At 34.8% G+C, this 24,798-nt stretch overlaps 1 protein-coding gene across 2 annotated transcripts; it reads left to right on the plus strand.

The window, feature by feature from the left end:
* The first annotated feature begins 10,173 nt into the window (after nt 1-10,173).
* On the plus strand, nt 10,174-13,843 carry LOC145135609 (membrane protein of ER body-like protein). Of its 2 annotated transcripts, none has more exons than XM_079069862.1 (10): nt 10,174-10,430; nt 10,505-10,870; nt 10,948-11,064; nt 11,821-11,985; nt 12,151-12,207; nt 12,299-12,346; nt 12,454-12,543; nt 12,638-12,802; nt 13,021-13,082; nt 13,162-13,843. In XM_079069862.1, the coding sequence occupies exons 1-10, from the start codon at nt 10,271-10,273 to the stop codon at nt 13,633-13,635; spliced, it is 1,704 nt and encodes a 567-aa protein (XP_078925988.1). In that variant the 5' UTR covers nt 10,174-10,270; the 3' UTR covers nt 13,636-13,843. The 2 variants fall into 2 exon arrangements, with proteins under 2 accessions (XP_078925988.1, XP_078925989.1); XM_079069863.1 differs by having other exon boundaries at nt 10,541-10,870.
* Nucleotides 13,844-24,798: the final 10,955 nt, after the last annotated feature.

Genomic DNA, 24,798 nt, shown 5'->3' on the forward strand with positions numbered 1-24,798 from the left:
TTCTTGCGAATGCCAGTATTGAAATTAAGACTTTGTCACCCTAGACTGGCCGAGTCTAACTGTAGCGAACAACTTAGGTGTGGGGGAGTCACCCCCGTATAGATCTATACACAAACTCTCGCTCTCCCTCCAGGAGACTTTGATTATAACTACAGACTACGACTGACACTTATTGGTGTCGCCCGTTATTACTCACTAAATCCAAATGAAGTTGAATAACCTTGTTTAACGACCTGATTTTTGTTTACTTGAATAGAAGATAAGCCTAACAGACGAAGAGAAGAGGACTACGGGGGCCCACTAATCACGTATGTTATTAAAGGCTGTCGAGTATGCGAAGGACTCGTTCGCCCATCACGCATATGATTTATTTGGACCTTACTAGCAATGCAAATGGGCCACTACGGCCCAATAGCATGTAAAAGCCATTGAGGGTCCATTAGGCATGTAATTTGGTCACCTTAGGCCCAATAAACATGTGTATTTATGTTGGGCCCAAAATTCATGATATTGGGCCACAAAGGCCCAATAACACGAAAGAAGGTACTTGAGTTCAACCATTGAATCGTTTATGTTTTGTCGAGTTTAAGTTCGTATGGTTGATATCTTTGTTGTCTATTAAATGTTTATTCACAATGTTTAAAAAGAAATGACTTAACGTTCGAATTATAACGAAGCTTTAGTTATATATATAGATATATATATATATATATATATATATATATATATATATATATATATATATATATATATATATATATATTTAAAATCATGCATTATAAACTTGATATTTTTTTACCCAAACATTTATAATTGTTTATTTGGCCCAAAAACATTTAGGTTGATCATGGTGGTCCCTTTTTTTTATAAAAATGGCACTTTTAGTCCCTTTTTACGAAAATTTACATTTTTCGTCCTTAAACCATTTTTCTTGACATTTTCCACCCAGACTTTATTTGAATAGAAATTTTAGCCCAAAACTATTGCATTTGTCATTTCCAGCCTTTATTTGTAAAAAGTTTACATTTTTGGCCCGAATTCCGTAAGTTTTACAGTTTTGACCCCAATTTCAAGAACTTTGCAATTTTAGTCCAAATTTGGTAAAAAACTCATTTTTAACCCCTGAAAAAGTTTATTTACATTTTAGACCCATAGTTTGTTAAATTTTCCAATTCAGCCCCTCAAAACCTCAATTTTTCGCAACTTTGGCCCAAAACCCATTAGGCCCAATTTTAAGCCCATTAAGCTAAAATTTATGTTTTTGACCCTTGAAAAGTGTTATTTTCATAGAAATCAGCTTTTATACAAATAAACAACTTGTAGCCCTCATAAAATCGACAATTTACAATTTATACCCAATCTTTGTTATTTTTTCAAAAATGACACTTGTAAGGCTCTTTTGGTTTTGTTTTTCACTTTTTAAACTTAAGGACCCATAGATCTATGATGTATGTTGTTTATTATGTTTTTGTTTATGATTCTTTCACCCTTTTTGCTATAGATCTCGAAATATAACCAATATTGCATATTATCACAACCAAAAACTAAGGAAATCACACATATCATGCAAACACACATAGATCATCACATAGTACTTGTATTCTCCCCACAAAACAAGTAAAAAAATCGAAAACAAGGGGGTATAAACTCACCTTGGTTTGTGGTTTCGGTTTTGGAGAAGACATGAAGAAGGTTTTTGGGTCCTAGTAAGCCTCCTTGAGTTGATTTCGAAATTAAGAAGCTTCTAAGGAGTAGATCACAAAAATTATATGAGTTAGGAAGAGGCTTTGATGAAATAAAGAAACTAGGTCATGGATCCAAACAACAACTTACCAAAGATGATGATTCTTATGGAAGAACCTCCTTGAAATGTTCAAGATCTTGAAAATTTGGAGGAAGGAAGAAGATGTTTCTTGAGAGTGTTTGAGATGAAGGTTTGAAGATGTGTGTGTGTTTGGTGAATTCTCGGCCGAGAGGAAGAAAGAAGGGAAGAGAAATAGATGAAGTGATGGTTGCATGGGGAGGAGAGAAATCTAGAATGGATATCCAAGATGTAAAAATGATGTGTCTTCCTCCCATAATTCCACATTTTCATAGAAATGAAAAGTGTTATTTTCATAGAAATAAGCTTTTATACAAATAAACAACTTGTAGCCCTCATAAAACCGACAATTTACAATTTATACCCAATCTTTGTTATTTTTTCAAAAATGACACTTGTAAGGCTCTTTTGGTTTTGTTTTTCACTTTTTAAACTTAAGGACCCATAGATCTATGATGTATGTTGTTTATTATGTTTTTGTTTATGATTCTTTCACCCTTTTTGCTATAGATCTCGAAATATAACTAATATTGCATATTATCACAACCAAAAACTAAGGAAATCACACATATCATGCAAACACACATAGATCATCACATAGTACTTGTATTCTCCCCCCAAAACAAGTAAAAAACGAAAACAAGGGGGTATAAACTCACCTTGGTTTGTGGTTTCGATTTTGGAGAAGAAATGAAGAAGGTTTTTGGGTCCTAGCAAGCCTCCTTGAGTTGATTTCGAAATTAAGAAGCTTCTAAGGAGTAGATCAGGAAAATTGTATGAGTTAGGAAGAGGCTTTGATGAAATAAAGAAACTAGGTCATGGATCCAAACAACAACTTACCAAAGATGATGATTCTTATGGAAGAACCTCCTTGAAATGTCCAAGATCTTGAAAATTTGGAGGAAGGAAGAAGATGTTTCTTGAGAGTGTTTGAGATGAAGGTTTGAAGATGTGTGTGTGTGTTTGGTGAATTCTCAGCCGAGAAGAAGAAAGAAGGGAAGAGAAATGGATGAAGTGATGGATGCATGGGGAGGAAAGAAATCTAGCATAGATATCCAAGATGTAAAAATGATGTGTCTTCCTCCCATAATTCCACATTTTTCTTTTATTTATTTTTCTTTTCTCATTGGGCCGAGTTGGGCTAAAAGAGAGGGAAATGAGTCATTTTGGGCCCATGCTCGAACTTATGAGGCTCAAATAAAATTTTTCGGCCCATTGGGCCTCTAAGGTGTCTCACGGCCTAAATGACTTAAAAGAATAGGTTTTATGGCCCATAATAATCAAATTAGGTTAGTTATGGCCCAATAAGGCCCATTAGGGTAAACCATTTCATTTTAGGCCCATTATGGCCTAAAATGTTAAGTTTATGAAAGTGGGTCCAATTAGGGCCCATTTAAGGGTCCTAAGCCCAAAATAGTCAAATTGGAAGCTTATTGGCCCGTTAGGCCCAATAAGGAAATCCTAGTCCATAATGGACTTAAACCGGGATTTTTAGGGTTTCCAATCTTTTGTTGACCATTTGAAGTGTTTGCATAGAGTGTTTGATGGAATTTTGTTGTCATTGAATAAATATCATGCATGTTTTCAAGTTTTAGTCACAAATGTTACTCTTGTTAATGTTTACAAAACCTTAGAATTTCTAGTTGTGACAATGAAGTCACATATTGACAGGCTGAGAGTATTGGGTGTCCTTGTCTCGAGGAAGTTGGCAGTTGACTGGGTTCTTCAATCACTTCCTGAGTCATACAGTGAGTCCATTAAGGACTACTATGTGACAGATAACGACATGACACTTATTGATCTTGCCTATTTGCTTGTTGTTGCTGAATCAGCAATGATTTGGCGCACTGGAAAAGCAAATTTGATTGGAAGATCTACTCCCTAAACTTCAGTGGACATTGACAATGGAAACATTGGAAGTCCAGAAAAGATTTCTCTTTCCAAGGGAAAGAGAAAGGCTAAGTCTGAGATTGTCCCGTGTACCATTCCCAAAGAGTCTATATGTTTCTATTGCCAAGAGAAGGGACACTGGTTGCGAAGCTGCCCAGACTACCTGAAAGATCTGAGAGAAGGTAGAATCAAAAAAGTTTGACTCTGCTTCAGTTAAGTCCACTATCTAACTCAGTTAAGTTCCTAATTGATGATTCTTAATACATGATGTGACTAGGTTGCATTTTGATGTTTTGTAGGATCATGCAAAAGGAAGGAAACCTAAAAGAAGAGTATGATGAATATGGTCGCGAAGATGGATTTCAATCGCATGGTTCGAAGATCGGATTTTTGAGCTGCTGCTTAGGAGTTATGATAGATTGCTAGGAAATATGTAATAACATAGTTTTCATTTGTAATTATATTGTAAGGAAAAGTTTTTTCCGCATTTTATAAATAAATAAAATTTTGTTTTTTTATATTATATCTCCTTGCAATGGCATTTGTGAAATTTGATGTTTGTATGCTTCTATGTTTAGAAATGGATTTGATTCTTTCATTTGTTGTAGTGTCTAAATTTACCAAATGAGGAAAGATTCTCATCACCCAAGTTTCAATTGGACAGAAACTTGGAATCATGCAAGTTGTATTAGATGATGAATGATAACTTTCATCTTTTGCAAATTAAGACTAATTCCTTGGTCACATGTATATGTGAGTCAAGTGAAGGACTAAGGGATCGAGTACACATTCTTGTGCACTGGTCAAGGTCCACCACAAAGATCGATAAGACTGTTCGTTATGATTTACTAAAGTTTAGTAAATATGGTTATGCTTACAAGTTTAAGTGTAATTCTGAAACATTGGAAAAGGTTCAATGTATGGCAGAACGAATGAGAAGAATCAAATTAGGCAGAAAGATAAAAGTTTCTCCAATCTGAAAAGATGGGAGAGTACTTTAGTATCATGTTTTATGATCATCTTAATGGTTATGGAAAACCATATCACAATTGATCCTCCAAGGATATTTTAGTGCATTCGTATGGCTAAGAAGAGGGGTCGTGAATTGTAGAAATGGTTAAATCAAGAAGATGAGTCATACTTCGTTCCAAAATCGAATCTTAGAGTTATACTCCGAGATTGGAATTTGAGTGAAATACCTTAAGAAGGTTCATAACACTCATCAAATGTAGAGTTAAATGTTTTTACTCTTGTACATTTGAAATTGGTAAGTTGTGATGGTTTGGATAAACCAAAGACCAATTGTGTGAAGTGTTAGTCTTGATTAGGATCCGCACTAACTCTTGGATATTTGTTTGTCAAGTAATGTTCCTTGACAAAGTGAATATTATATGTCAAGAGGTCAGTGGGAGTCTTAAAGATCTTGAAAGTTTCAAGAACTAATCAAGAGTAAACCTATTGTTAAACACTAGCACACGACTTGAGGTTTATAACCTATCGTGTTGACATATTCTTATTTCTGTGCCCATTCCAGTTAAAGTTGACTATACATGTGAGTTCTATGAGTTCTCAGTTGTTTGCATAACTACTTGGAAGCAATGGTGGGCCCTTGTGCTGCCAAGTGGCAAGAAATTAAGATTGAACAAGTTCGGTCCATATGAGTTTGGTTTTGTCACTAACCTTGTCTTATGATTATGTGTGACATCCCCATTTTAACGGCCAGAAAAGACCGATTTTGTTTATGCTTTATAAAAATCAGAGTACCTCTTTTAATAAAAACGTTGCGGAATTTGTTCCCAGAAAAACATGATAAATACTTTATCAAAGCATTTCCGAAGAAATGTATTTTTATCCATTTTAAAACATTTGGGATGTCATCGTCAATACAGAAACATAAGCATAAACAGATCTTACATTCATTTAGACTAGTGATCTACATCTCTTTTAAATCCCTCAGTGTAAAGTAGCTTCATATCGACACCTGTGATATAAATAAGCTTGAGTGGGTCAGGTTGGGAAACCTGGTGAGTACACAGGGTTTTCAACCCACAATAATTTAATTATTATGTTTAAACATCAAACAATCAACCCAATTACCCATCCTCATTATCTTCCTTACTCTTAAGGATCTACCCTAAGAATCATCTATCCTGCATTAGTTTATTTCGAAGCCCATTGCTTCCAGGGTTTATATGATAGGCACTAAGTCCATAGCTGCCAATGCTTGTTCGTAAAGCACTATTCCATAGCTGCTAAAGTTAATTCATCGGGTACTAAATCCATAGCTACCAGTGTTCAGCTAATAGGTACTAAATTCATAGCTACCAACGTTTATTTAACAGGTACTAAGTCCATAGCTACCAACGTTTATCTAACAGTACTAAGTCCATAGCTACCAATGTTTATTCGATAGACACTAAGTCCATAGCTGCCAATGTTATTTGTTAGGCACTAAGTCTATAGCTGCCAATGTTCACTCATATCATCTTTCATCTCTCATCATTCATCTACCCATGTTTTACCCAACATATTCGTAAATATAAAATACATATACAGTTTAAATTATTTAAAACATGTATAAAATCGTTCATACAGCATAGAAAGCAAGTATTTAAATAATATGCACACATAGCACGTAATTTATATAAAATACTTCATATCTATGTGTAAGATGAAAGTAACTATGCACTCACTTGTTAAAGTGATGATTCTAAACTCGGACAGCGCTTCGCTTCTTAACAATATAATTTCCTTCGACGAAACCTAGTATTACTACCACTAGATTTTAGTCTAATATTTACCGTGACTAATTATTAGTCTTAGCATTATTATTATTATTATATAAGCGTTTAAACAATATTTTCCAACCACTATGTACAGACATGGGCCATACATAAAACACCGGAGGGCAGGACCATTTTGGCATATAGCACATCTGAAATCCAACAACCCTATGCGGCCTTTTAAACCAGATTCCCCGTACCGCGAGTAGTTAAAAAAGATATTATAACGACACTTATATAAGTCATAATAATAGCCCAAATATTTATTATAAGTTCATAATAACAATACTAATTTTAAATATAAGTTATATTTAAAATAGTGTAAGCATAACTTACTTACAATGGAGTTTTAGCTAGGAGTCGGGCTCTGCAGGGGCAGAACTTCGTCGCTGAATCTTTCTAAGAAAGATTCTTGCAGCGCTTCAGCGCTCACCTTACTATACTAAAACTACAGAAAGAGAAGTCGAATCACGAGAGACCGAAATGCTCGGGGGATAAGAAGAGAAAGACTCTTGAATCAAGAGAATGGTGCAAGAAATATGAGAGCCTAGAGGCTCTTATTTATAGTAATTGAATTTTCAAAAACCACCCTCTATATTTACTTAAATGACTAAACACTCCTTTATAATACTATTTTAAATAGATTTAATAATATTTGTACTAAACTAATGTCGAAAGTACTCAACATTAGTCTTATAATGACCACATCGTCGATACCTTTCTAATGATATATACATATGTATATATATATATATATATATATATATATATATATATATATATATATATGATTTACGTTTTATTTTAATACGTAAATGTGCTATTAAAAATTATAACTCGTTCATACGAACTCTATTTTTGACGTTCTTTATATCCACGAGTTGGTATTTACGAGTACTACAACTTTCATTTAGACGTCGTCAGCTAATTCTCATTCTATCTCAGATTTACAAAACTGTATTGAATTTATCGCGCTCGAAGAGTATGGACCAAGTTTCGTTCATATCTTTAACATACGAGCTCTATTCTCGACGTTCTTTATATCCACGCGTTGGTATTTATGAGTACTACAACTTTCATTTAGACTCCATCGGCTAATTCTCATTCTATCTCGAATTTACAAATTTGTATCGAATTTGCCGCGCTCGAAGAGTGGGGACTAAGTTTCGTCGATATCTTTCGCATACGAGCACCGTTTTTTACTTTCTTTTTATCGTTGAACTCCTATTAACGATATCTTCATTTCTCGTTTAGACTTTTTTGGTTAAAAATCGACCGATCTAAAAATTCGAATTTCGGGCTGGGCACTGTTATGCTAAATCTTAGAAAAATCATAACTTACTCATACGAAGTCAGATTTGGACGTTCTTTTTATGAACACTCTCGGTTTAACATATACTACGACTTTCATTTAGATCGCTAAGGCTAGAAAGTATTTTATCGTAAATTCACTTTTTACGATTCCCGGTGTCGTGTCGGTTTTGCCGTAAAACTTCGACGAGTCATAACTTCTTCGTTATAACTCGGATTTCGGCGTTCTTTATATGTACGGAACCCTTGTGACATATAATATAACTTGGTTAATCTTCTATTAATCTTCTATTTATATGTACGGAACCCTTGTGACATATATATTATTCTAAATAATCTTCTATTAAAAAGTCATTTTTGATGTTTATTGTCTCTAAATTGACTAGCCCGAATCTGCGGGCGTTACACTTATCTTCCCCTTAGGATGATTACGTCCCAGAATCATCAACAAAACAAGGCTTGTATAATTATATTATAAGTTCTAATATATTAATATGAAATCATATTATTTAATTAGTATTGATCAAGAATTAGTTTGGAATTAATTTTGTGATCAAAAGAGACTAATTAAATAAATGGGGATTGATTTGGTAAATCATTCATTCTTATAAAGTGGGCTTATGATCCATAGTTCTTTATGTTGGTCCAAACCCATGTGGTGACCCATGGATACTCCATGGAGGTTAAAACCCATGGAGCCTAAGGAATGTGGAAAGTCACGCACATTAGGGTTTGCATGGTGCAACCCTAGTTGTGCCACACTATATAAGAAGCCTCTTGGTTGGTGAGATAGACTAGAGATTCTTGGAGAGCTATAAAGCCGATTTCTTGTGTGCACCATACTCTCTCAAAAGTTATCTTTTGTCCTAGGTGTGTTGTGATTCCATTTGAGGCATTCATACTATTGGTGCTAAGCTCTTAAAGGTTCAAGGCTTTCAACTACAACAAAAGGTATGTCATCTAACTAGAATTTTGTAGTATAGATACTCCATTGTATGCTAGTTAGGATGATGCTTTGGAAACTGAAAGTTTGCATGTATATTATAGAAAACATAGATCCAAATCATCTAGGGTTGCATATACACCATAGGAGTGTTAGAATGCTCAAAACCCTACAATTACTGCCAGAACCAATCGCAGCGCTCTGACAGATAGAGGAGCACGATCCTCCAATCAGCGTTCCTGATCCTGCCGCCTCTGGCGATCCTGTCTCATACAGATGGTCAGGAGTGCCTAATATAAAAGGCTACACCCACAGCCCCGACAGGTAAGCCATCTTCTCCAAGTAATACACACCAAACCCTAGAATACCCAACTGACTTGACCGTCGGAGTGTCTTTCCAGGAGCTCCTCCCGGGAAACGGCTGACGGCCTTCTCTTCATTGTGACCTTGCAGGAACGTCAAAGCAATCGTTGCCGGAGTTCGAGCAACCTGAGTTCAAGGTCGCATCATGCACCAATACCAAAAAGAACGGCAGCACCAATGATTAGCATCAACAACACCGGGAACGTAAAGTTATTAATAGTAGCAATAGACTACTTTACAAAATGGGTGGAGGCTGAGCCACTAGCAACAATAACTGGACACAATATTATCAAGTTCTTTTGGAAACAAATTATATGCCAATTCAGAATACCGCACACACTCATCTCTGATAACGAGACTCAGTTTGCAACAATCCATTTCGGGAGTGGTGCGAGGATCTCCAAATCGACTAAAAGTTTAGATATATAGGTCATCCAGAAGCAAATGGCCACACAAAAGTCACCAACAGGACAATAGTCCACGGTTTGGCAACAAGATTAGATGCGGCAAAGGGACGGTGGTAGACGAATTACCTAGAATTCTATGGGTTTACAAAACAACGTGACGAACAACAACAAAAGAGACACCTATGCGCTTGGTCCATAACTTATTTTTTTAACTTGGAAGGTCTCTCTATTTGTTATTGTTACGCACTTGGTCCCTGTCTTACCTAAAAATACTATTTTTCCCTTGATTTTTTAATTTATTTAAATAAACACATCCCCCAACCCCGCCCCCCTCATCTTATCTTACATACGCTACCATCTTTCCATATTTAAATAATAGTCTTTTTAGGTAAGATAGAGACCAAAAACGTAACAAAAACAAGCAGTAGGGACCAAATGCTTAGCAAAAACAAACAGTATGGACTTTCCGAGTAAAAAAAATAAGTTATGGATCAAACGCGCAAATTACCCTAAACCATAGGGGCCATTCGTGTAATTTACTCAACTAAATAATATATGTGGGTCCATTTAATAGGAGACAAAGTAACCTATGACAACAACGTTAATATTGACTTAATTTCAATTCTAGGCTATAAATACAACAAGGATCTATAAGCAAAAGCCAAGAAGCCAATAAGCCACAAAATTCCCAAGGTAAGTAAAACCTTGGAAAAGCTTATTTTTGTGGTGGTTGATCGGAAAAGCTCCCAAAATGGTCGAAGCGATAGGTGATCAGTATGATCCAGAGACGTCTGAAGCGGTTGAAGTTGGATTAAAAGCCATTGCCACAGTGGACAAGTCGGCGATTGGTGGCCCAAGTGGATCATCAGAAGTTGCTGATGGTGGATCGTTGGAAAATAGCAGTTCCGAAGGTAATGATTGTTTGTCGAATCATGCCATTGATCTAGTTTTTCTAGTTCCTGAAAGATTATATGTCATGAAATAGATTCTTCAAGTTCATCTACCGATGATGAAATTTCAGATATTTTGAAATTTGATGAAAACACGTACAAGAAAAACGAAGCGTCACACTCACACTCACATGTGGACGCCGGAGAAAGTTCTGGAGTTGCCGGAGAAGTAGTGGAAGAAGAAATAGTCGAGTTAGAATTCGAGAAGGTGAAACCAAAGCTCTCGACTCATTCTATGCATTGTCCAAACTGCAAGGCTGAAGTTACCAAAGTTATTCTTCGTCGCAAAGTGATCACTTTCCGATCGCCGGAGCCAGCGGTGGTGCCCGTGGAAGAGCCTCAACGTGATCCTAACGATCTCGTCGGATGTTTATCATGCTTAAGCTTGTTCACTTGTTCCGGTAATTAATACCCAATTACAGTTAACTTTTGAAGTCAAACATGCATGAAAATTAGTTACCTTTTTTTTGTTGATCAGGGAATGGATGTTTTAACCCGTTTGACATTTTCCGAAAGAAAGCAGACCCGACCAACGTTCTTCCACCACAGACTACTGTAGAAGGGACGACGGCGACACCTGTGGTTACTGAAAATGGTAATTTATTCTTACAAAATACAAGTTCTAGATGTAATTAAAAATTAGTGCAAAACTGCAAATTCAATAACAATATCTTCAAGTTCGGAGATTTATGTGAGGAAGTAAAAACTTGATCATATGACACCACACTTCCTCATCATGACTCCACCTCAAAGAGATTAATTTCTATTTTATTATTACTTTTCAATTTTGTAAAAGTGTTTCCTTTTTGAATTTTCATTTTATATCTTTAGTACTTAATTATACGAATTTATAGTTTATTACGAATATATAAACAGAAATTTTGCATTACTTTCAATATAATGGATTATATCGTTTAAAAAATTTCACTAATATATACATTCAAAATTAGATTATTAGTATATACCATTATTGACTTTTACTCTAGTGTCAAATTTATAATTGTTGGCATGTAATACTTTTTCTACATCTTCTTTTATTTGATATTGGTATTCATGTTGGAACAGTATTATTATATCTTTATCATGTTTCAAATCATAATAAAAAATAAAATTTGCTTTTACTTTTATTATTTAAGAATTTTAAATTCATAATCATCATCTTTATATAAGTTTTTTGAAGTTGGTTCAGTCAAGTTCAAAAGTCAAAACTACCTTAATAGCATTTGTATAACTTATAAAATAAATCTAAAAGATAAAAGTATAAATTTAAATAACATATTTTCATTGAAAATTCAAGAGTACAGTTCGTTTTATCTTTTATTAATTCTGAAATTGTTTTGGAAAAAAACAGAGAACTGTTTCAGTATGTTTTTGGTTTTCAAGAAGAAACAAAAGGTGGCGGAAATAGCTGTAGATCCTCCACAATCAGATCCAGTACTTGTTAATCGAGAAGTCATAATTCCCGATCAATCAACGCTTCCTAAATATGTCACTGGGAATACTTCGATCGCAAAAGGTGAAGTATTTACTATTCATCATCAATATCAAAAAATAGATCACAATCAATGTTTGTAGATCTATGTTATGTTTTGACTTAAGTTTCGTTTTGTGATCACTTCTGATTTACGCCATGAATCTTAACTAACTTTAAAAGTTCCAATTTGTTTCATTTCGTACGTAGGTCAACCTTCTGTTTCTTCTCCCCAACCTCCTTCTACAGTCATTCTTAAAGACAAGGGTAAGAAACGTAATCATACAAATTAAATTTTAGTGCTGGTAATTAATTAATTAATTGTTCTTTTTCAAATAATCCGCTTATTATTATGCAGAAGTCACATCTGTTGTTGACAGTGATGGAGAGAAGAAAAGGCTACTAGGTTTGGTCATCTTGTATTTTACTATTATTAAATCATATATAGAAAGTTTAAATCAAATTATAAATTGTGTCCTTCTTTGTTGATTTCTTGATTGAATTAATTTATAGGTGGTAATCGACTACCTTATCTTCCTCCCTCGACCAATGTTGCAGTAGATGATGATACGACAATTGATGTTGAGACAGAAGAACCAACTGGTAATGCCAAGAAATTAACCAAATCAAACAACGAACTCAAAGTGCATGTGATTGTTGTTCTTGTGTAATAGATGATTTGATGTTTATGATGCAGAAAACGAGGTGGTTATGGATGCAGCAGTTGGAGGAAGAAGAACATGGTTTGGTTATGATGGTATTCTTGCAGAGATCTTGAAGAGTATCGTTTATGGAGGTTTAATGGAGGTGATTGCTAGCTTAAGTATTGTAGCATCTGCTGCTGCTTCTGATACAACTACATGTAAGTTTTCACCTTCGCACGCATGCATTATTTTGCACATGTATTTTGTATTTCCGGGTGCATGAATGTGATAGTTTGGGTGTGATAGAATGTTGTTATATTTTTTTTAAATTAACAAACGTTTTTAAATCTTTTTTGGGCCTTGTGCACAACCGGGCTCCATATGTAAATCCATATCAATTATCATATCCTAACAAACAACTGATAACGTGTCACAGTGAACATCATAGCTTTGGCGCTAGCAAGTCTAATAGGTGGGATCATCATTATAGGACACAATGTGAGTAAACTCTTATCATTTAAACACTTCACTCTCTTTAAGAAAACGACATATTTAGTGATACAATTTATATACATAGCTTTGGGACCTTAGAGACGATTGCCACAAGGAAACCCCAAACCAACAAACAGAAGGCGGAGCTATAAACAAGTACAAAGAGTTACTCGGACGGATCAACTATTTCCCACTCCATGCATTTTTCGCAATACTATCATTCGTCATTTTCGGGATGGTCCCACCGGTTGCATACGGGTTCACGTTTCATAAAACAAACGACAGGGACTTTACAATGTCCGCGGTTGCAATCACGTCTCTTTTATGTGTGTCATTGTTGGCAATATTTAAGGCTTTCATCAATGAATGTGGAGTTTTGGAGTACCTTAAGACGGTGGTGTACTATATTACGACTGCAGTATCAGCATCCGGTGTTTCTTATGTAGCTGGGAATCTAGTTACGAGATTGGTGACAGAGCTTGGATTGTTTGACACAAGTTTGGGTGGCGGTATGCCTCTCCTACCCCATGCCAGCACCACTTCTTTGGCATCTTTTTGATGTAAGCGATTGGAGAATGATATTGTTTGAGTAATTTGTATTTTTTTTTTTTAGTAATTTGTATCATTATCAACTATTCATTGCTTGTTTTGCACAAAAACCGTTTATAAGTTGCAAAAACCGAATAATGTTTAATGTAACATACCTATATTGGGTTCTTTTATATTAAATTGCACAAGCTTAATAGAGAGATGGTTTAATCCCGTAATGAGACATTTCTTTTTTCACTTAATGTGCTTAATCGTTTAAGCTCTTAATTTGGAAACTTATATATGTTTGTTTTCTTCCATTATCGGAACCCAATACTAATTCATGTTTTATCATTTTGGGAGAATTTCGTATATGCCCTTACTAAACATCTAAATATCGTATTTGCCCGGTCTAAACTCTAAATATCGTTTTTGCCATTCTTAATCTTTGAAAATATCGAATTTACCCAAATCTATTTTTTTGATTATTTTTTTATTGATTTATAATTCTTTTTTATAACCTTAAATCATTATAATTGAAAATAGATATTAAATGGACAATAATGCCCTTACTGGCAGTACATCACATAATAACGTTGATTGCAACCTCTATTTTCCTTACGATGGTATCACACTTCTTCCCTGTTGTCGATGTTTCTTCCCTTGTTGTGTCGCACGCACAGGTAAATAAAATGCGACCCTAATCCTAATTTCCCTCTCTACAATTTCTTTTGTGATGTTGTTTGATTTGTTCACATCAATTTTTTGAAACCCCTGCTATTTTGATGTTTCAAAAAGGGATTTATAGATGTACCTTTGATAAGTGTAGGTGTTATGTACCCTTGTTATAATCCCCTACTTTTCATGCTTGTATTGTACCATAAATGACGTAAGCAAAGTTAATTGCACTAACGAGAGATGATCAAAGTAAATGGTTAATATGCTATAAATATTTGGGCACAAATAATGATAAAGTGCTTCAATTAATCCACTGAGATCCTTCTGTTGTAAAGCTGTGGCTTTGATTGGAGACTATTGTTCATGGTTAGAGTATGATAGATTATTACATCTTCCCAACTCTTGCAATGGGTTCTTCAAATATTTTATGTTGAACTATTCTTATTGTCATCCATTTACGACCACCAGTCAATGTTGATTTCACGATTTGAATTTTGTATGAGTTGGAATTGTACAATGCCCACCCCCAAATGTATAAATTTATCAACGTTTAAATGGAAACCATTTTCATTTTATGACACTACTCATTAGTGGGCATAGTGTCCCCCTTAAAAAACTAAAGAAAGAAGTATCTACGTCTTTAGTGCCAAATGTAATTGGTAGCTTATTGAGGAAACGAGCATGACTAGAAGCTGGTCATGAGTTGAAAATGTAAATGTGGTTCATAATCCGGATAGAGAGTCAAAATCAGGTCCGGCTGTCAACCGACGTCGAGGTGGATTGAGAACCGAAGATGATTGTGTTGGGTTTTGAGCATTCTAACACTCCTAAGTGTACATGCAACCCTAAATACCTTGGATCTATGTTTTCTCTATTATACATACAATTATGAACATCCAAGGTATTATCCTAATCTAGCATACAAAATAATAAATATAACAAGATAGAATACATACCTCTTTGATGTAGAATGTCTTCATGAAGCTTGAGTGCCTAGTGCCCCAAGTGTGACACCTCAAATGGTTCACACAACACCAAATACACTTGGAATAACTTGAGAGAAACTTGAACACTCCTTGAAATCGTCTAGCCCTCACACTCACACATTAGTGTACGATTTCTTGAGCCATGGGATTCTTTTATATGGTGGCTATTAGGGTTACACCATGTAACTCATAACTTTACCCATTCCTTATGCTCCATGGATTTTAACCTCCATGGAGTATCCATGGGTCACCCCATGGACTTAGTCCAACATAAGGAATCTTGGATCACAAGCCCACATATATAAGAATGAATGATTTACAGAATCAACCCATATATTTAATTAGTCTCCTTTTGATCACTTAATTAATTCCAAATTAATTCTTGATCAATACTAATTAAATAACCTTATTAATATATTAGAACTTATAATATATTAACCAACCTTAAGTGTTATTTCTCTCATTATAGTCTATCCAAATGCATGATGCCATGCAACCCAAATGGACCATGCCGGGTCGGGTCAAGTCTTACTAATTATAGTTATGGACTTAGACATTAATCCAACAGTCTCCCACTTGGATAAGTCTAAAACTATTATTGCGTATGACTTCAGGAACCGATCAGCAATCGTAGCTCTCAAAAGCTTCTGTCGAACTCTGACCTTGTCGATGAACTCTGACCTTTGTCAATGACTTGTCCATTAGATAAGGGATCATATATTCCTCCATTCTAGATATCATATGGACTGAGACATGGATTATCAATCATTCTCTCTGTCCATTTGTTGTTTCCCGATTTCCGATTCATGATGACTGACTGATTGAACAAATCAAATCAGTCCTGGCTTGGCCAAGCACTCACATGTATCATCTTTAAATCATCGAGGGGCCCACAGATATCGCTTTTATCCCGAAGGTAAAAGGAATGGATAAACTTCGACTCATATGGCTTGTTCTACTACTTTTTGAATCATACACAAAGGCACGTTTTATAACATCGAGTTACCAATGCGTTTTCGTGCAATCAATGTATAACCAACTCATAGTAACAACTCATATCTCTAGGTTTGAAGAATATAAGATATTATCGTCTCATGATCACTCGTGATAAAATCCATGAAGTGATTCAAATGAGCGCGGGTTGAATCCAATACTCAGAACTTATGAGCACTCATGAGTGTTGTAGCACCACATTGTCCACCAACTTGGACCTCTACAAACCAACCCATGACAGTCTTGATTCATATCTACTTCCAACATATGACTGACTGTGGATGGTTTGAATAACTTAATCATTCAGGAAGAGCGACTTAGTTATTCTGGAAGTCAAAACATGCAAAGTGAAACACAAGAATAAATGAATCAAATATGGTATCAAACCCTATGAATATAAATAAACACTTTTATTTATCACCATACTGATTACTCATTATTAATTGTTTCGGTTTTATCAACTTTATACTTGAATTTAAAAACAATAGTTGTCCCATGCTCCAAGCATGTACACTATGTTTTCTAAACACTAGTCATGCCATACACCAAGTATGCATACTATGTTTATCTATTATCTTTACTTTGTAAAATAGATCAATTGAACATCACTCCAATGATCCTCTTTTCACAGTCCCAAATCCTTACTGCAAATGCAAGAATTCCAAATTCATGCCATTTACTGAAATCTGTTAGATTCTAAACTTATATGCATTGATCCTCTTAATGATTATGCACGAAGTCAGAAAGACTTGACAACAATCATTACAGAGCATTCCAAAGGAGATCAGCTCCTTGGAAACATCCTTCTTTCATTAAGTTTCCTAATCTTACACAGATTGAATAATTTCTAACTTTGAAACATTTCCATTTTCCATTTTGACTATCACTTCTGAACAAGAGTTGCCTCCTTACAGATTATGTCAATATGGTCCTTCCAGAATTAACATTATACTTCCAACTGTCCTTGAGCAACCAATCTTTGGTAAACCTTAGATTGTCCTCGACAATTGCTTAATCATTTTAGTCATATCCAATTCTAGACCTTTTCCCTTCATAATGCCCCAGGCATTTGGAAAATTTTAGAAAGGATGAATATAGCACATGTAATCGATCCTATATCCGAAGCATATGGGACACGATTCATGATGTCTCACATAAAGACTAAACCAGTCTTTTATATATCCTTGATTAAATACGATTAAAATCTCAATCTAATCTTTTAGAATTGAAATGAAGTATAATTTCCTCTCCCTTAATTATAGCAAAACAACTTTTTCAACCCCTGCAACCTCACGAATTGAAACTTTTGTTTTCTATAATTAACATTGCTAACTTGCAACATTTGTCATAATTATCATGCTCCCACTAACATGATGATTATTAGCATAACACTTATGCTCCCACTAGCTTTGACATGTACTCAGAAATCAGCTGACTTTCTTACCAAAGTTCAGATTTCTGATACTAGATTGTTTTGATAAAACTTTATCAAAATCATACACCTCTCTTAGATAGCTCACATGTGTGTCTAAACAATTTTAGAACTATGAAAAGGGATGCCGTAATCATAGTCTCAATTGTTTAGACCTTTGCCACTTCTCACAAGTCCATGTTAGTGTGCCGGTAAACCACACACGCTCCACTAACGACTTTGAGAATGCAAATATCACAATTGCTATCTAGCTAAAATCTACTTAGTGAAAGTGTTTCCTCACCATCATTTTCATGAATCGGAGAGAAACCTTATGGCACTTAGATTTAATAGTGTATGTGTTCTTATCCATGTGAATTTGTCAAAACCATAATCACAAGACAAGGTTAGTGACAAATCCAAACTCATATTGATTAAACTTGTGCAATCTTAAATTCTTGCCATTTGGCAACTCAGGTGTCTGCCATTGCTTCCAAGTAGTTGTGCAACCAATTGAGAACTCTCAGAACTCCTATGCAAAGCCAACTTGAATAGGCACAAAAATTTCAACACGATAGGTTATAAACCTCAAGTCGTGTGCTAGTGAAGGACTTTAGGTTTTATTCTTGATTAAGTCTTGAAACTTTCAAGAGCTTTAAGACTCCCACTGTCCTCTTGACATATAAGACTCCCTTGTCAAATATTCAAGAGATAGTGCGGATTCTTTATCAAGACTAACACTTTACACAATTGGCCTAAGTTGGTCTCTGTTTTATCCAAAACATCACAACTTACCAATTTCAAATGTACAAGAGTAGATAACCTTTTACTCTTACATTTGACTAGTGTTAACAAACCCTCTTTAAGATATGTCACTCAAGTTACAATCTTGGAGTATGACTCTAAGAATTTTTTTGGAACGAAGTATGACTCATCTTTTTGATTTAACCATTTCAACAATTCATGACTCCTCTTCTTAGTCATAAGAATGCACTAAGATGACTTTAGAGGACCAATTGTGATATGGTATCTTAATCATTAAGATGATCATAAACATGATACTAAAGTACTCTCCCATCTTTTCAGATTTGAGAAACTTTTATCTTTCTGCCATACTTTGATTCTTCTTATTCGTTCTGTCTCACATTGAAACTTCTCCAATGCTACAGAATTATACTTAAACTTATAAGTATAACCATATTTACTGAACTTAAGTAAATCATGACGAATAGTCTTCTTGATCATTTGTGGTGGACTTGACCAGTGCACAAGAATGTGTACTCGATCCCTTAGTCCTTTCCTTATTCACATAAGGAATTAGTTTTAATTTTCCAAGCTGAAAGTTCTCATTCATCATACTATACAACTTGCATGATTCCAAGTTTCGGTCCAATTGAACCTTGGGTGATGAGAATCTTTCCTTATTTGGTAATATTAGACACTACCACAACCGAAAGAATCAAATCCATTTTTCCAATATTGCTATCAATGGAATCTTATAAGCAACAACTTTTCACAAATGCCATTGTAAGGATACTTAAAATAAATAAAATCAAAACCTTTTTCTTTTATTTTAAAACTTTGCGGAAAAACTTATCCTTACAATCCATATGAAAACCTTGTTGTTATCTATTCCTAAGCAATATAAATATCATAACTCTTAAGTAATAGCCCAAAATTCTGATCACCGAACCATGCGATTGAAATCCATCTTCGCGATCAGAATCAGCATGTACTTAATAGAGTTAGACAATGGACTTTACCTGAAGTAGAGCCAAACTTATTGACTTTAACATCCTTAGGTAAATTTGGCAGCTTCGTAACCAATGCCTCTTCCTTTGGCAAAATAAACATATGGACCCTTTGGTAATGGGACTATCTCAGACTTAGCCTTTCTCTTTACCATTTGGTCAACCGGGTTGACTATGGCCAATCCCTTTCCATTGGGAAGAGAATGCTTTTTCTGGATTTCCAGTGTCACCATTGTCACTGTCCATAAAGTTTTTGGGAAGTTGATCTTCTAATCAAATTTGCTTTACTATCGTTCCAAATCATTGCTGATTCAGCAGCACCAAGCAAATAGATATGATCATTAAGGTTCATGTCATAGTCTGTTTCATAGTAGTCCCAAAGGAACTCACTATGTGACTTAGAAAGTGATTGAACATCCAACTTTCTCAAGACTTTGACACCCAACTCTCCCGGCTTGTCAATATGTGACTTCATCTCTAAGATGTGATCACACATAGACCTTGCTTGCCATTAGGGCTTGAGTGACCTTAAACTTTTTAGGAACTTGTGGGTTAGGGAGAATAATTGGAGGAGGTGAAAGAAGTATGATATCCACGGGACATCATCTTCATTTAGGAAAGCTTGTTTCAAGAGATTTGGGAAAATCATAAATGTCTAGACCAGACATCTTTTTGGGAGATATTCAAGATAGTTGATTTAAAGTCCTTAATATGACACCCAATATGAAATATTAAGGCTAGGACCCAACAAACTATTTTATAACTTAGAAGAGGGATGCCGTAATCCAACCTATAAAATATTTGAAGGTAGGTGAATGACGATTCACCAATTTCCACCATGAAAAACGAAATAATTTATTAGGTTTTAATTGGATTTGAAAGTCCTAGATCTTTGAGATTCATTGAACTGTTCAAAGGCATGTTTCAATCTCGAGTGTGCCCTTCAGGTTTTGTGACTGGGATGCCGAGGATCACAAAACAAGGTGTGAATAACCATGCAAATATACTTGGTACCCTTAATATTTACCCCTTAATCAGTGTGCCGGTTAACCACACACGCTCCACCGATACTATGATAAATATTAAGTTACCATTTGCCTACCTTGTTAAGTCCAGGTTAGTGTGCCGGTTAACCACACACGCTCCACTAACGACTTAAGCAAAGTGCAAAGTGTAATTTCATGGGTTAGCACCAAATTCACATTTTCCTAAGTAACTAAGATTGGGTATTAATAAGAGTTTAGTTACTTAGTATTTATCATTAATACTTTTAATGAAAGGAGAATTATAGTCCTTGTCCTACCCGTTCGGCTAACGACCCTCCACCAGTCAAGGAAGCGGTGGGTGAGAGTGGACACCCATTAAACTGCCATTTTATAGGCAGTAACCTTATACCCCCCTTATAGACCGGCTTCGTGAATGAGGCCTACTAACGGTAAGACTGACTTTACTCTTATACATATATATATAAATATTATTAACTTATAATATTATAAAGTATAAGGGTTGAATTTTAACTTTTAAAATTCTAAGGGCTAACTTGGAATTAAAGTATTCATAAGTGAAAACTTTTTCAAATTCCAAAACTTGAGGGCAAGTTTTGAAACAATTCAAAACTAATTAATTCCATAACTTATGAGTTTAAAGTAGTTTTAATTAAAAAAAAAAAAAACTCTTCAAGTTCCATAACTTGAGGACAAGTTATGGAAGACTTTAAACTAATTAATAAAAAAAATAACTTTTTTTTATTGTAACTTATGGAACTAATTAAGGTTACACTTTTTTTTTAATTTAATGAAGACACTCTTGAACCTCCATAACTTGAGGACAAGTTATGGAGTCATAAAACCATTTAATTAGAACTAGACTCTTCATTTTGTAACCTTTGCCAACTTTTATGAGTTTTATGATTCTTAAATGTGACTTTTCATATAACTTGAGGACAAGTTACAAAAACACACTTTGGAATCAACTCTTAGATTAAAATGGATTGAAAACAACTATTTCACACAACTTTTCTATTAATCTAAGAACCTCATAAGAACAAGATAATTCAAATCATCAATCTTCAAGAAATTAGCATGAACATACAAACTAATACAAATCTTGAAATTATGACAATTATCTTAGAAATTGGATTAGCATGAACATTACCACATCAAAAACAAGTTTATAAGTCCAAAAACATCTTAGGGTAATGTTCCTAGTCCAATTCCAGCCAAAACAATCGAATATATGCATCCAACTCGATTTTTCAGCTACTTTTGCAAGTATAACAAGAAAACAAGCCTAGGCTCTGATACTACTGTTGGGTTTTGAGCATTCTAACACTCCTAAGTGTACATGCAACCCTAAATACCTTGGATCTATGTTTTCTCTATTATACATACAATTATGAACATCCAAGGTATTATCCTAATCTAGCATACAAAATAATAAATATAACAAGATAGAATACATACCTCTTTGATGTAGAATGTCTTCATGAAGCTTGAGTGCCTAGTGCCCCAAGTGTGACACCTCAAATGGTTCACACAACACCAAATACACTTGGAATAACTTGAGAGAAACTTGAACACTCCTTGAAATCGTCTAGCCCTCACACTCACACATTAGTGTACGATTTCTTGAGCCATGGGATTCTTTTATATGGTGGCTATTAGGGTTACACCATGTAACTCATAACTTTACCCATTCCTTATGCTCCATGGATTTTAACCTCCATGGAGTATCCATGGGTCACCCCATGGACTTAGTCCAACATAAGGAATCTTGGATCACAAGCCCACATATATAAGAATGAATGATTTACAGAATCAACCCATATATTTAATTAGTCTCCTTTTGATCACTTAATTAATTCCAAATTAATTCTTGATCAATACTATTTAAATAACCTTATTAATATATTAGAACTTATAATATATTAACCAACCTTAAGTGTTATTTCTCTCATTATAGTCTATCCAAATGCATGATGACATGCAACCCAAATGGACCATGTCGGGTCGGGTCAAGTCTTACCAATTATAGTTATGGACTTAGACATTAATCCAACAGATTGTGTGTCTTCCCGTTCGGATGGTATGATAAAATGATATCTCATAGGACTGGTCTAACATGAATTAGGGCTAGGCGAGATATCTCCTAACAGTTATCATATCAGTATGCTACCCATGTTCGGAGAATAATCAGGAAAGAAAAATGTTTGAGGCACCGACAATTTTTGCAGATAAATTGTCGATATTGAGTCCGGAGGTTGAGTGTCGGGGCCGAAATCAGAACTCCATAGTGACAACAGAAGGGGAAAATCTCCAACTCAAAGTGAGGTATGGTAGTGAGATGATACGCCCACAACACCGAAGGCAAGGAGGTTTAAGCAAAATACAATTAAAATTTGCATCATGAAGTTTTGATCGGTGAACATCCCCACTATTTGATTTTCTCAACATTTTTAAGTTTATGTTTTGCACCAAAAAATCACTTCATCTTCTTTGAAAAGAACTGTAATCACAGACACATACACGTCTAAGGAATTGTACTATTTCGTTGAAAAGAATGTAGTCAAATGTATGGTTTTAATATTGAAGGGCAATTTAGTCAATTAGCATTTTCTCATAAATTAATACGATTAAAAATATATAAAAACTGATTAAAAATGTTTAAAAAATAGATTTGGGCATATCCGATATTTTAAAAGATTAAGAAGGATAAATATGATATTTAGAGTTTAGATCGGGCAAATATGATATTTAGATGTTTAGTAAGGGCATATACGAAATTCTCCCTATCATTTTATGCATATAAAAGCATGTGATTATGAATACACCAACAAATTAACATTGGTACACATGCATATACACATACTCAGATACATATACATACATACATATACATATATACATACACATGCATATATACACAAACATAAAGATAAATTATGTTCATTCACATTAAGTATAGAAATAGAAAAAAAATATATCTTTTCATTTCCATCGGTAATGTGAATGAGCATTTAAAAAAAATATATACCCCGAGTTTCGAACTTGGGTCTAGCCTCCCAACACCAATAACCTCAGTACAAGTCTCGTTTACTTCCTTCCTTGTTTATATAGTACCTACACGTACATACACATTTACACATACACATACAACCATTTTGTATTTTTTTCTATTTCGATGGCCAAACGTTGTTCTTTCTCTTTTATATCCAAATGTATGCACCATCAAAACTCAGATGTATACATATACATATCCAAATACATATATACGTAACAATAATAATAATAATAATAATAATAATAATAGTAATAATATTAAGAAGACGGAACTTCAAAAATGGTCCATGTGGTTTCACGAAATATAAAGTTTGGTCTCTAATTTTAAAAAACCTCTAGGATGGTCTCTATGGTTTAAAAACTTTCAATATTTCCCTTACCATTTATTTCACTACCTAGAGACCATTTATGAGATTTTCTATTATTTTTTTGTTTAAAAAAAAAGAAAAAAGAAAATTTAATATTCTCTCTCTCTCACGAAGCACCACCCAGTTCATCTTCTCCAACCTCTTCTTCATGGGAAGTCCCACCATCCAAACTCAACGCCCTTGAAACAGCAGCTCTCCTAGCAGAAGAAGAAGAAGAAGGATGCGATATAGTCAGATCAATCTCTACAGCACTATCAGTTGATAGATTATCCAAATGCACTATAGTAGTAGCAATCGCTCTTTGAGAAGAACTAGAAGAAACACGGAGAGCAAGATTCGGATTTGGATTTAGATTCATCTCTGCATTCTGAGGCTCCAGTTGAACTTGAATATTACCACCATTTGGAAGAAAAGTGTTGCGTTCTTGATTATAATGGTAGAATCTGTGAAGCATCTATTCTTCTCAAAACCGATCATTGATGTATGTTTCAATATCTTCAATCAATCTTTCTGCGTTGTTTAGGGCAGATGAAATGGAGGAAATAGAAGCAGCACTTTCCGATATTAACCTTGAGAATGGGCGTGAATGGTGTCTTCGACTACCCCCTGCTGCTTCAGAAGAATGTAACAACGATGGGTTTGTTTCAGAAGTAGGGCGTTCTCCTACACTGTTGAGACCTTGAAGAAGAGGGTTTTCCCCGATTGAACCGATTATAATTCTGATTCTTCTTAGTGCTTCTGCTACAGGAATATGCGAGATTCCCTTAATTACCCTTTGCTGACGTATACTCTCTACTCTGCGTGCTCGAGATCTTGGAGGGATTTTCACCCCAGATTAGATGGATGGGTGAATGAAGAATAAAGAAAAAGAAGTAGTAAAAGAAGAAACTCTTACAGGAGAATTTAGCAACACAACAAATGCAGAGAGAGAAAAACGAATGGGAAAATG

This window comes from Lactuca virosa, chromosome 9 (genome assembly GCF_052849685.1).
Source record: "Lactuca virosa cultivar CGN04683 chromosome 9, Lactuca_virosa_CGN04683_v6, whole genome shotgun sequence".
Taxonomy (NCBI): Eukaryota; Viridiplantae; Streptophyta; class Magnoliopsida; order Asterales; family Asteraceae; genus Lactuca; species Lactuca virosa.